The 15,065-nt window shown below is 36.5% G+C and overlaps 1 protein-coding gene across 3 annotated transcripts in view; it reads left to right on the forward strand.

Annotated features, from left to right (window-relative positions):
* The window catches only part of LOC141434885 (G-protein coupled receptor dmsr-1-like), a 38,477-nt gene extending 23,912 nt beyond the window's left edge, over nt 1-14,565 (forward strand). For 2 of the 3 annotated variants that reach the window (XM_074097373.1, XM_074097372.1), the window contains exons 3-8: nt 1,354-1,512; nt 2,704-2,840; nt 3,060-3,162; nt 3,247-3,827; nt 5,474-5,521; nt 7,605-14,565. In XM_074097373.1, the coding sequence (XP_073953474.1) occupies nt 1,354-1,512; nt 2,704-2,840; nt 3,060-3,162; nt 3,247-3,827; nt 5,474-5,498 (1,005 nt within the window). In that variant the 3' untranslated portion in view covers nt 5,499-5,521; nt 7,605-14,565. The remainder of the gene's footprint in view (nt 1-1,353; nt 1,513-2,703; nt 2,841-3,059; nt 3,163-3,246; nt 3,828-5,473; nt 5,522-7,604) is intronic. The other variant, XM_074097374.1, reaches the window with a different exon arrangement.
* The last annotated feature ends 500 nt before the right edge of the window (nt 14,566-15,065 follow it).

Genomic DNA, 15,065 nt, shown 5'->3' on the forward strand with positions numbered 1-15,065 from the left:
TGTCGTTATCTTTCATAATATAAACCATTCAGGATTTCAAACATTCGAAATAAGCTTTGGCGCAAACCATTTTACTAAACATTAAGATGTAAGACGGCTACCTACTACTCGTAACATCAACATTTAGGTCCTTCGTTTATTTTTGTAACTTTACAAAGCCCACAGAAATTTGAGAAGCAAGTGCAAATTTTAAGCGAAGTATTAACACACACACACACACATACATAATAATAATATTTACACAAATAACACATAGATATTTTACAAATATAACTGACTGATAAATATGCTTTGTACCTACACAATACTCGAACTCGACTTCACCTACCTCTTAAACTTCAGTTATAAGAACACGTGCAATTTATTTCATTTTTGAAATAAAATGCTAGAAAATGCTAAAAATATTACCATGGCATATTTTGCGTAATTGACGTCGAAATGATCTGACTGACAGAGTTGTTTACCTGTTCTATTTGAAAAGTTACTGTCCGAAAGCCGATTTTATTTGTATCAAAGTGAATTAAGTTGAACTTTTTCATTCATAACAATCATTAAATCCTTGCTTGTTTAAAAGAGGGTCTTAATAGTCCATACTAATATTATAAATGCGAGAGTGTGTGCGTTTGCATGTTTGTATGTTTGGCATAGGGATAGTTTATGGGCCAGAGAGTAACATAGGCTACTTTTTATCCCGGAATAATGCACAGTTCCCGAGCGCGCGAAAACCGAATTCCACGCGGGCGAAGCCGCGGGCAAAAGCTAGTTTAATTATATAGTTTATATGAATTCGATTTATTTATTTATTTATTCTAGTCTTTGTTCGCCATTTACTTTTAACTTTGATTTCCGTAGTCTCCATAAAGTAACAAAACCATATAGGTATTTTCAGTAGCGAAAGATGATAATTGAAAATCGGATTTCTTTTTTCAAAGTTCACTATCTGAATCGCTGATTCAGGAATGAAAGTCAAAGGCACTCATTTAAAGTTATAATTGTTTTGCAATTTCTCTTATTTGCCATTTCTGTAATTACCTAAATATGCATGAAATCCGATGCTGCCAGGATTAATTTGTGCCGAAGCAGTAATTAAGTTACTAAAATTAAGTCATGAAACCAAATCGCAAGATTTACTATGCGACATTGAGAACCAGAATTTTGCTAGATACGAGTACTTTGTAAAATTGTATAGATAAATTAAAAACATAGATTAATACTCGCGCTGCTTTGGTAAGCTTCCGAAGATGACGACAGTATTCTTTCTTTGAACAGTTTCTTTGTTCAAATAGGAACTCTTCAAACAGTTTGGCCCCCTATGACGTCAACAGGCGTATACGACCCTTGTTATTGTTTCAGGTGTGCACAATAGGCGTGATAGCAAACTGCATGAATGTGGCTGTACTGACCAGGAAGGACATGGCAGCAGCACCCATCAACCGACTGCTCAAGTGGCTCGCCGTCGCCGACGTATTTGTCATGCTCGAATACGTTCCCTTTTCTATTTACAGATACCTGGTAACTATCACTCTCTAAGTATATATAGACTGGCTATGAAGCTAAGGGGTCCCAGGTTCGAACCCCGTCGGGGCAGACATTTCATAATTCTATGTCAACAGAAAGTACCCGTAAAGTATGAAAGTACAAACAGGGTTGGGCAGTATTTGAATAACTTGTAATTAAAATACGTAATTGAAACCCAAATACGTATTTGGTAAGATTTACGTATTGGATATACCTTTCATAGTAAACGTAGCATAGGCAACATGTGCCTAGTTAGTACATAACGTTTAGGTACACAACTTTACACCGCCACTCGTTTGTAAAGAATGTGAATGACGCTAGTGCGCTATTAACAGTTTCTCTTGCGATTTATTGCATTCCAATTTATCACCTTGCGACGAAAAATACACTCTCAATAAATATACAGCCTGCTGAATTATTGATCGCCCTGGATTCGTAGAATACTGTTCCAAGCACCTTAATATTCCAGAATATTGTTTATTGTATCTCATTGAACAGTTTAGACTAAACAGCTCCCCTGTGGCGTAACCACCCGCATGACGTTCAATGGGTTGAATTATTTGGGTAGGTACTAGACGAAACAAGTTATTTAGTTCAGAAAGAACCTTTAACGATCTAAATTGAATAATGGCTTCTTTGTGCTCTTCAGCACTCAGCAATTGGTGACGAGGTAATTGTGAGAATTTAATCTGCTGCCGTGAAGTCCAAAGAAGTTAGATACTTCTGTAGACTTGGATTTCACGAAAAAGAAAAATACTTCTTAGTGAGTGTGATCGTGTGATCTCTCGATTACATACTCTTAGTCGAAAGAAATCTAATTAGTCTGTTTCACAGCTTAATTGAGCTTATTTATATAAGTAAGTACGTATGATAAACAAGATCACGTAATTAAAATGGTTAAAGTTGTTTATTTCTTTTATTATGTAATTTTTAGTTAACAAATAATACAATACCCAGGAATTGTTGCTAACTTCAAAAAGTTATAATACCTACCTAACTACCTACACTAAAATGTTTGTTTGTCGAGTGAAAACGCACAAGTCAAATTTCACCCAGTTCTAGTGACCGGATTGACTTTTGATACGGATATAAAGTTTGGATGACTACTCAAGTACAGTCAGCTAAAAATAGATTTATAAATTGAGTCACAAAGTTTTAATATAAATCTTATTTTTTTGTTTAAAGGTACTTCCAGAGAAGTTAGACTTCCCATACTCCTGGGCGATGTATCTTCTCTTCCACATGCATTTTGCCCAAATTATGCACACCGCATCAATATGTCTAACCCTGTCCTTAGCTATATGGAGATACATAGCTATAAAGTAAGTTTTGATGAAACAGGAAAGTATAAACTCACAATTTTTTAAGAGATTAATAAAAATTTAAACGAGTTCCAAATACGGTAGACTAATCCTTTTATCAAAAAGTTAAGAAAATTACTTAATTAAATGTTTCTGTATCACTGAGGCGAATTAATTTTGTGAAAGAAGAGAAGTTTAAATGAGGGTTCAGAAGCTTACGTTGCTTTTGTTGTTTTTCAGATATTCTGACAGAAGTCATATACTTTGCACAGAGAGGCGGTGTAGCATCGCTATACTTACTAGTTTTATATTGCCACCGATCCTCTGCGCACCTACTTTTATGGTGAGTACAACGAACCTCGACCCTCGGTGACCACATCATTTATAAGCGTGGACGCTTAAATGATTCATTGTATTTTCTTGTCAGGTGTTCGACATTCACACAAAAAATATTACTGATGCACACGGTAATCCAGGCATCGCTTATCACGTCGACCCAGAGTTCAACGGAAGGCTATACCAAGCTAATTTCTGGGTGCATGGAGTCATTATAAAATTACTGCCATGTTCTATACTAACAGTTATAAGTATATGGCTTATACGAGCGTTGTACAGCGCCAATCGGCATCAGAAGAACTTGAGAAATAACAGCGGTTGTCCGGCCGCGGAAAAAATGGTTAAAAGACAGTTGAAAGCTGACAAGAGAACGGATCGGACGACAAAGATGCTTCTAGCTGTACTGTTATTATTTCTGGTGACCGAATTGCCTCAAGGGATATTGGGGTTGATGAGCGGTTTGCTCGGTTGGTGTTTCTTCAAGAGATGCTACGACTTATTCGGGGAGTTGATGGATTTTCTGGCTCTGCTGAACGGGGCTATTAACTTCGTGCTGTATTGCTCGATGTCGCGGCAGTTCCGACAGACCTTCCGCCACATGGTGCTGCAGCCGCCGCTGGCGCGATGGTTACCTCCGGTGGCGTCCCACTCTGACACACACATTCAAAACACGTATGTTAAATACAGTATGATTAATGATTGAAATTGAGAAAGGCTTTTTATTAAACTTCTTTATATTTTGATAAAACTTGCAATTTTCATTGTACTAGCTGATGTGCTAGCCTTAAATATAGCTGAGTTAACAAATGAAGTTTTTTTTGATTCTCGTAACATTGAAAATTTGACCTATTCTGCAATTAATTTTTGCTAACCGAGCATGCCTGGTTTGTTTTGCTCGCATGCCCCTGATCGCATGTCTTAGATGCGTACCTACCTATGTCGTAGATCGTATGCTGTTCAAAAGAAAATTGAACTATCAGGGAACGGTGTAAAGATATAAAAGTACCAAGAAATATCAGGAGGACTATATATCTATATATATATATATATATATATATATAGTCCTCCTCATCGGTTTCGATGACGGCGACCCCACAAAACTATCCTCTATGAATTAAGACGCCTAGTGAATTGTTGTATAGGCTGGAAAGTAAGGAAAAGATGAACGAGTTAGTTTGAAGGCCGACCCGAAGGGGAGGCTTTCGATAATACGAGTTCATCTATTGGACATTTGACCAAGACTAAACATTGTGCTTTTAACGACCACTGCGAGGAAATAAAAAACATTTATCACAAAACAAACAATAACAGTCCAAAGTCTGCGTTGCTGCCGCCCATTTTAGATTTTCTTTTGTGACATAATTTTTTTAAATAATTTATTGAATCAGGCGTTACTTTGCGGAGGTCCATATCAATGAACTAAAATAATTTCCTTGCTTTGAGCAAGGAAATTATTTTAGTTCATTGATAATTTTTTTAAACGAGTCCGTTGTTAGTAACCAGTACCCAACCACATATTTAAAAAATAAAAATGACATACTAGTCATGTCCGACCTGCTGCGAGGCTGTGGCGTTATTTCATATTTTAAAAAATTAAAGCATTTTGTGCATATTATGCGTTTAAGAAAAAAAACACCTCATAGAAGTCTTAAATGACGCATTATCATAGGTCAATTTAATTTCACATGCAGCAGTCGTCGTGTTTTGCGAGCCCGGGAAAGTAGTAGAGGCCGGGAAGTACCTAGGGGGCTGCCGGCTAAGCGGACAAGGATTGGCGGCCGGCAACCCCACGTTCCGGCCGAGGCTTGTATAGTACTTTTCTCCAACATGACATGAAATAGAATAAAAAAACAAGAAATCAAGCTGGCGGGACGCTTGTCTTGTCGCCCTGTTGTGTGCGCGCGTGTCGCGCTGGCTGCTGGCGCGACAGCTGCAGGCGGTGCTGCTGGCAGCGGGCAAGGGTTAAAATAAAAGACGGTCGCATTGCCGGTCAGCTGCCGGGAAAGTTGTATGAAATCTCTTTGCAGCACGTTACTTGCCGGCCTATTATTTGCAACACAACGTCAATATTTCATGCCATGTTCGAGAAAATGTACATATGTATATATATATTTAGGCAGTTTTGAACTTTTGGGTACTGGATTTAGGTTATGTTTGGCCACATTTTCGAGCAGTGTCGTTAAAAATACATTAAGAAACATTGTTATAATATTTAGCCAATATCAAAATTATTAGCTTCAATTTGAATACCCAACATGTTCTTTTTTCTAATCATAATGTTTTGTTTCTTCAACATGAGATTTTTCTTGCCCCTGCAGGTGCACGGAAAAGATTAAAAGATAACTCCACAACAGCTGCTTTTAGTCGTGAGTAATCGGAGCTTTACTTTTTTTAGTTTCGATTATTAGTTGTCCAGTTAATCATTTCATGTCGTTTTGTCATTTCTGCTCCTATTTCGTTACGCCAATTCATACCCATGCTTGCTGCCGTTACAAAGGTAGCATCTGGTCCTATACTACGAAGTGCAAAATTCGAACTTCGTATCTTGCCGTCCCGCTTATGCTTATATTATTTAACACAAGAGTGAGAGGGGCGGTACGATACGAACTCCGATTTTCGAATTTTGTAGTAGCCGCCCTGTTTATTTCCTAGCTAAACTAGCGAGCTGATGTGAGGGAGACAAATACATTGCTCATTTCACTTTCAGGCTTGTGTGGTGCAGTGCCCGTTTTGGACAAACTTAAAAAGCTTAGCATTTTAATTTTTATCAATGTTAAATTATTTGATACTAGCTGTTACCTGTGAAAAAATCGCTTATCGCTTTCTCGTGGGAGGTACGCAATGACTCAGGATTAAAACTATCTTATTTCCTTTCCGGGGTCTCAAATTATCTCCATACCACATTGCATCTAATTCGGACCAGGCACTTAAGCATGAAGAGGTAACTGACAGACAAACAGACAGCTAATAGCATAAAGCTACTGCTACACATTACTGTTACACTTATGAGCATGCCAGTAATGAGCATGCTCATGGACTGTTTACATTTGCTAGCAATAAGCGTGCTAGTTTTGAGTATGCTCCCAAATGAGCATGCTCAAAACAAACACTCCGATACACATGCCTTTTGATAGCATGCTCTCTGCCAGTTCAAAGTCAGTGTTGCCAATCGTCGGTGATACTGCAATACCGCGTTAACTAGCATTTTTCATAAGGTATAATTTTCACTGTCAGATCAGAACAGTACAAATTGAATGTCAGTACTGTTAGTGCAGTGAAAATTGTACCTTATGGAAAATGCTAGTTACGCGGTATTACAGTATCACCGACGCAATGTTACTGCAATTACCATGTTCTATACGGCTTTCAGGCCACAAAATCTCAAAATCCACGGCCTACGGCTGCAGCCCTATGGCCTCACTTTTTATTTAAAAGTACATTTAAATTCATTCATTCCCTTTTTTGTAATCTTTAACTTGCAACTCTCGTGGCACTACCAATACTAGCATGCTCATTAAGCAAACGCGTTCACACTTGCTTATTACCTTTCCCCCTTCCGCCCCGCATCAATTAGCATGCTCAAAAATAGCAGGGCCTGCTATTAGAGAGCATGCCACTAAAAAGCATGCTCAATAGTAGCATTTCCTGTACACACCTGCTAGTGGTAGCATTTGCTCATTAATATTAATTTAATCTACTCTATTCTTATCTTATTTAGAAGTAACTATATAGCCAGCTTATTTATGCGATCCCTTTATGGCTGAATGGCTTCACTATGTAAATTATTATAACAGACAACATAATTATGATGTCAACCGAAGCCAAGATCTATCTGTGTCAGTTTAGATTAATCTGTTAACTCGATACGCTTGCTTGTAGACTATTGTAATGTCAAGTTAACTCCGAGCAAGTCACTCACCTGCCTGGGTAGGTAACTTAGACTGACGCGAGCGGCGATGGATAAAGTCGGGCATACCAACACGTGGTTGGTAAAGGATAAGTTGCGAAATCTAGCTATTCCGATGTATATGTTTATACCTTTATCTTCCGTACGGAACGTTAACATAGTCTGAGACAAATTACAAAATGAAACTATTGGTATGCCGAGAAGGTTTTGTTACCAGGTTATCTAAAATTAACTGTTTTTTTGGTTCTACTTAGTTCAACTTGCAACTTGCTTTGGTACAACTTGGTACATTTAGTTCTTCTTTTTGATCGAATGAATGATAAAATTTCATTTGATCAAAAGAAATACAGGACCAGCTTAATCATGTAACAACGAGTTTCATTGGTAGGTATTTAGAATTCTGTACTTCAAAAAGAAGAAACGTAACCCTTAAAGTTATATTTTATAACATCTGAAAAATTGCCTCTAAAAATTGTTTTATACCTGTCATTATTTCGTGATAGATACCTCTCTTCATATTTAATGTTGGTCGTTTGTTGCAGAGCCAAAACCTCGTTGCCTTGAGGGTGACGAGCCGTCCAGGAGAAATTTCCGGCAGTGCAGGAACACTTCCTCTAACTGTGAATGACGAATGCAGACTGAATCATATGAAGCAACTTCGATCGTATGTCGTGCGCAGCTTATTTTACCCTTTCGGATTATTTTTCCTTTTTTTGTGAACTAGAGGAAATTTTTCCAAGTTTGCGCAAGACAAACTTGGGGGGCTACTACGAAAATCGAAGTTCGTATCGTACCTTCTCCCTCACTCTCGTATTAAATAATATAAGCGTCAGCGGGACGGCAAGATACAAAGTTCGAAGTTTGCACTTCGTAGTACAGGCCCTGTGTCCAACAATGGGACGTAAATAAATCAGAGATAATGAAACGAGTTACCCTTTTCCGTTAGGTTTTATATTTTTGAGGGAAAAGAACTTTTACTTTCAAGATTTACCAGACAGTAATAAAGACGGTTGTCTTATAGATATAAGATTATACATGTAGCCAGATAATGGGTAACGCGAGGAGCTTGGAGGTAGTTGCTTTTGAAACTATGAACACTTAGCCATAGTTATTAAATTATGCCAAAAGTAGGAAAGAGTGAGCTATTTTTATTTCGTTTATTTCATCATCATAATTCTAATGATGAGCAAATTTTCTAAATTCTTTGTAATGTATTCTTCAATAGATAGTCATTATTAGTGTTAAACACTGTGGGATAATGTTTAAAGTGTGAGCAGAGAGCTGTGCGATATGGACCAATCGAAATCTAAAATACCGAAATCGGAATGACGAAGACCCAAACTCAAGCTACTTTAATTCCGTGTTCAAACCAAACTGCCGACTGTAAGCCGCCGAATGTGAGCAGGCTCACTGTGATAACGTATCGTATTAACGTTATAACGTATTGTCGGTTAGATGTGAACGAAAAAGTGAATAATGTATGGAAATATAGGTAATAAACTGTGTAATGTAACGTCGGCGGTTGACTGTCAGTTTGGTTTGAACACGACCTTAGACGATGCAAGAACTTGCCTACGAGTTTCGTTACATTGCGGACTATTCAGGGACAATGAATTCAGTTGATCTAACAAGTACCGCAATGACTACATTTGCACGCAAGTTCTCGCAGTGTCGGCTTCACTCACGTTCGTCTCAATGGCAACGTACGAGTACGTATCGTCAAAATACCACGCTAAAACACACACGAGTCATATTTACCTCGACGTTTCAACCTCATTACAGTGGCCTTGGTCACGAGTAGACTGAAGTGTAGGGCGTCAAGTCTTTCGACGACGATGACGACGAGTTACGGTGACGTAGTCTTGCTTGGAAAGGTATTCTAGAAAAAGCATTTATTTTGTAACTTGCAGGTGGTAGGACCTTGTGCAAGGTCCGCCCGGATTGCTACCACCATCTTGCTCGCTAATCCTGCCATGAAGCAGCATTGTTCGCACTGTTGCGTTTCGGCGTGGAGAGTAAGACAGCCGTTGAAATTACTGGCACTTGAGGTATCCCATCTTAGGCCTCTAGGTTGGCAACGCATCTGCAATCCTCCAGGTGTTGCAGGTGTCTATGGGCGGTGGTGATCTCTTACCATCAGGAGAACCACTTGCTCGTTTGCCATCCAGTCGAATAAAAAAAACGAATTAACTTACCTATGGGGTAAATTTCATTATATGACAATACATGTCCACCGTATGCAATCTTTCAAAAGACACACTTTCCAACCTCTGAATATAAACGTGGTAACGGTCAACTTCAAAAGTAGCAAAACCCCATATTATTAACACCTGCTTCGTCGTAGCAAACAATAATATTGAAATATAATCACGACTTTTATTTGCTAAAACCGCTAAAACTGCCTCGATGTTTCGAACACATTGCGGTACGTATCCAGGGAGATAAAAATTATGAGTGACAATCACGAATGTTTAAAATGTTTCAGAATGTTTGAGATGTGTGACAATTACAATGTACTAAGAGGTTAAGCTACTTTTGAGCTTGACTGGCTGCCTAGTGAAATGACTCGCTGGTCAATCTATTAGACATATAAGTAGTAAAGAAAAAATCAATGTATATTATAAGAGGGTGCCCCTTGAAATGTCGACGAACTATTTATCGAATTTCATTTACCTAATTCGAAAACAATTCATCGAATATTCGATACTAATATTTCCTCTTGGAGTAATTTCACTTTATCGACTATTCATTAAATATTAAAACAAATATTAGAACAACAGTATAACGATTATTATTTGCTTAAAAATAAATTTCATCAACTATTCATGAGACGGAACTACTAAATATCACTGTTTATTTCTTCGACGTATTATTATAGAACACCAGAAAATAGGCTAGGTTAGAAGTACGATCTCAACAAAAATAAATCTCTACTAGAAAAGTAGGTTAGGTTAGGTTAGAAATGTGACCCTAAAAAAAATAAAACGTTACCAGAAAAACAGTTTAGGTTAGGTTAGAGCTGCGACCCCAACAAAAATAAATCGCTACCAGGAAAGTAGGTTAGGTTAGGTTAGAACTGCGACCCCAACAAAAATAAATATCATTCAAAAAGTATGAAATAATAAAATATGAAATGAAGTTCTGCCAAATAAACTATCTATTAAATAATATTTCTAGAAATTAAAAATCGGTGATTTAAAAAAATCGTTTTAATAATTCGAGGTAATGAATATTCGATGAAATGAAAAAATAGAAAACGTTGACTTTTAACTGATATTCGATTTAAAGTTTGTCGACATTTCAAGGGTAAACCATTATACTTAAAAGCTCAAGTCATCCTCGCTTATTTTGATTGAAGTTGAAGGGTGTAATAGGTATATTCTAGTCCTTGATGTTGTTACCTAATTTTAATTGCCTAAGACAAGGGCTCTAAGTGAAGACAATGTATTATATGACCTAGATATATAAATCAATTTTATTATGGAATATATGGACCAACAAGAAAAATAAGAAACGGTTTAGAAACCGGTCGATCCACGCGCAGTATAGGGTTCCGTATTCCGTACTTAGTAACTACGACAACCATACTTTAATATTATAAATGCGAAAGTAACTCTGTCTGTCTGTCTGTCTGTCTGTCTGTCTGTTACGCTTTCACGCAAAAACCGCTGAACCGATTTGGATGAACTTTGGTACAGAGATAGAATATACCATGGGAAAGAACATAGGCTATCTTTTATCGCGAAAAAAAGGCTTTAAGGGGTTGAAATAGGGGGTGAAAGTTTATATGGTGGAAGTTCGTCGCTGTCGGAAATAAAAGCATGAAACTTGGCATTTAGGCACTTAATAAGAAATAAGTCGGTATGTGTTTTAGCTTTTTTGAAAATTCGACCTGTGAGGGGATGAAATAGGGGATGAAACCTCATATGGTAGGTCGTCATTATTGAAGAAAAATCGATGCTTCTTTTATGAAACTTGGTAATTGGGCATGTGATAAGAGATAAATAATTGTTCGAGCGTTTTTTAAAATTCTTCCTGTTTGGGGATGAAAGTTTATATATGTAAAATCGTCATTTTCGAAGATAAATCGATGGTTCTTTATGAAACTTGGCATTTGGGCACGTGATAAGAGATAAATAGATATATTTTCGCGCATTTTTTTAAAAATTATTCCTGTGTGGGGGTGAAATAGGGGATGAAAGTTTATATGAAGGTCGACATTGTAGAAGATAAATCGATGGTTCTTTATGAAACTTGGCATTTGGGCACTTTGAAAAATAAATAGATATTTGTTCAAGGGTTTTTGAAAATTTTACCTGCGAGGGGATGAAATAGGATGAAAAATTATATGGAACGTCGTCATTATCACAGATAAATCGATGAATCTTTGTGTTTAGGTATTCGATAAGAACAAAAAAAAACCGGTTAAAATCGACTCGAACTCGCGCATCAAGGGTTCCGTGCATAGGTAATGAATATCAAGTGTTAGCAGAGCCAAGCTCATAAGCAAAATGTACGCAATGTGGGGTCATTTTACATGGCTTATTAACATAGACAGTCAGACATGAAAAATTATGATTTTTAGATTTTTCTTACTTATTTTGCTATAAAGGGAATAAAATTTGCTATAAGAGCTTCCTTTATACAAAATTTCAAGTTTCTAGGACAGCCGGAAGTACCCTATAACTTTTTTGAGTTTAGGGTTTTAATTTCAACTCGATATATACTCCGCACGTTTACGGGATAAAGGGTCTTGACAGACAGACGGACGTACGGACAGAAAAGTCATCCTATAAGAGTTCCATTTTTTCCTTTTGAGGTACGGAACCCTAAAAAACATTTGTTCCGGCTCTTTTCAAATTTCGTCATTTTTCATACCTATTTGAAAATATGGGGATGAAAGTTCGTAAGGAATTCCAAACAAATTTACTATAAGTATATTTATCGGAAATATGTGTAGCAATGCTTAGTAAGAATGCCGTCTTAATTATAATCCTACCCTCCTAACTTACAATAAAGGACGTAAGATGTCAAAAGCTCACTATGAAGAATTAGTCCTTTTGTGTTGGCAGGGTAGAATACTTATGTTTTTTTTTGATTAGTTTAGATATAAAGCAATGTATTAAAATAGGTTATTTTCAGTAAACCGTAGAAGTTTCTATGTGCTATTATTGGCAGAATAGGTACCCTAAATAAATTAAATTCTTTCCAAAGTTACTATTCCACGCGGACGAAGTCGCGGGCAAAAGCTAGTAATTTATATGTAATCAATGTTTCGGGGAGGTACTAACAACACTACAAAAAATCTACACTAAACAAAATCGCTCTTCTAGGGTTTGAGGAAGTGTACAAATTGTGCGCCAAGATACAGCCTCGCTCACTCGCTCTACCAAGTCTTGGGCCAGTGGGGCCATAACTTAATTTCTACTCATTGATGAAAGTTTTTACGTTTTATTTTTAGTTAGAATTACTTAGGGTACCTATGAAGTTAGTTTTACAAATAATATTAACAGTTTTTTTTTAAAGTTCAGACTAGCGACCAGTTTTGAGGTGAATAACGTATTCGGTAGACAGACATTCCGATTGTGAAGTTCACTTTTCCTTTAACATTTCCACATTACCCGACTCATTATCTCACGGCTCGCCCGTGGTAGCTCTGCTTGTCTAATTACCTATTCCGAAAACGGGCATGTCCAATATACGAGGTCTTCCGTCAGGAATAACAATTTATCAAATATTTAATAGTACTGTAAATTCCGTGTTTGCTTCAAGAGAACAATGACATGATCATGCTGGTTGGGGCTAGTTATATTACTACTTATTGCGTAGTCTAAGAACGTCTTGAAATTAAGACATAAGTAGCATATGCTAATAATTTTCTTGAAAAATAAACTCACAAATATCATTTTTCAACAAAATTACTAGAAAGTTTAAATTCTATCGCATCAATGAAGTTTGTTAATTCTGAGAATTGTACAAGTATTTATAAATTATGAGCTTGGAGGTCTTAATGCTTTTGGATAATGAGGGTAATGAATTAAGAGGATTGTGTAGCTATAAATTGTCATACAAAAAGCGATAACGTTTTCCCCCCTTAAACGTAGTCCAATTTTAATATTTTTTGGATATGTTATAGATATAATGAAGAACTAAGGCCGTACTTTTTCACTCTAAAGAAATATTGTTTAAAACAAAAGTTATAAGCATCTAAATATCTATATTTTTGACAAGAAAATTAACTTTGGCGTGCAATTAAAAATAAGACTAATAAGAACCTAGACAAAGACAAAAGTGTAAGTACGCCAGATTAAATTACACTGAAAGTTCTGGGACAGTTTTTATGGAAAGAACTTTCGGAGGTAAATAACTTTCAATCATTTTTATCGAATAAGTATCGCTCTTATCGCAACTAATGTCTCAAACACGCGTATAGGCTTCAACAAACACTGTTTAATACCCCAAATAAGTAGTAAGTACATGAGACTCATTTGTTGTTACAGATCAGTTAAAAATACAAGTTGTTACAGATACTTAAGAAGTATCATACGACTTACGTAGGTACATTTCCGAGATAATCAATCATTTATTAATAGATACAAACGTACAATGTACGCACAGTGTAGGTAAATAAAAGCGTACAGATTGTTTTGAAAACCTTTTGTTCACTAACTACCAAAAAAAAAGATATTGTTTTACTTAACTATACACATATTGACATTTAAACAGCTTTTGGTAAGATACGGTGAGTCTAAACTCATTTACCACTTATGAACCTTGTATACCTACAAAGTATTTAGTTTTATAAAAGAACTAAAAAGTGTTTATGGATAATAAGGGGGCGACTGCAATCTCGGCATGTGAAACCACACAGTATTGCGAGAACCTCTCGTCTGCCGTGTGACGGATCCGTCCAGGCCACGCCCCCAAAGTAATCTATACCTTATGCTCACGTTATTAGTCCAATTTTCTTCGGATCTATTATTATCTAAAATTTGCAATCGTAATAAAAACAAAGACAAATGACTTTAAAAATGTACTGTATGTTAAATATATTGACCCGGATAACTTACGTCTTAAATCGAGTTTAGCCCGACATGTTTCGAGTCGCGTTGCTCCGAAGACGAAGGGCTACGGATTAGTCCGAAACATGTCGGGCTAAACTCGATTTAGGACGTGAGTTATCCGGGTCAATATATTTAATATGAGTGAGTCTCACGGTAGTTTCATGTTCAATACTGTATGTTTTACAAATAACCAACATATTTAATGTAAATAACTGTGAATCATTACAGACTGTCAACTGTCATAAATAAATTACGCAAGAAGAGAAGTTACATTAATTTATTTTAGAATATTAATGTATAATCATTTTCTTAGGCCGGCAATTATATTATATTAGAACCAAAAATGTATGAAAAACCGATGTCTTTTGATGGTTACCACTCTTACATGTAAAGTTACAATGAAATCAATGTAATAATATTTAGTAATAATCAATAAACATTTACCATGTACAATTTGTATGTTTAATCCCCATAAAAAATACCCCACGGGTCTGGCTAATTTTTCGTAAGCTCAGTAGATATTAAAATAAACAAATGAACGAAGCCCAATCGCACACAGTAGCAAGAATTAAATTAGAATGGAATGAAGTATCAGCTGATTCAAAATAATTTAAAACAAATAAATATCCGGGCTTGTCTACTATCCCGACATCCGTCCGATTATCTTATCACTCCAGTATTCTGCCGAATCGGAATGGTAATAATAATAATATCACGGGACAATTCACACCAATTGACCTAGTCCCAAAGTAAGCTTAACAAAGTTTGTGTTATGGGTACTAAGCAACGGATAAATATAATTATATAGATAGATACATACTTAAATACATATTAAACACCCAAGACCCGAGAACAAACATTCGTATTTTTCATACAAATATCTGCCCCGACACGGATATCGAACCCGGAACGGTATATTTATCCGGGCGGGAATTTTTA

The sequence above is a fragment of the Choristoneura fumiferana genome, chromosome 14, assembly GCF_025370935.1.
Source record: "Choristoneura fumiferana chromosome 14, NRCan_CFum_1, whole genome shotgun sequence".
NCBI classification, from domain to species: Eukaryota; Metazoa; Arthropoda; class Insecta; order Lepidoptera; family Tortricidae; genus Choristoneura; species Choristoneura fumiferana.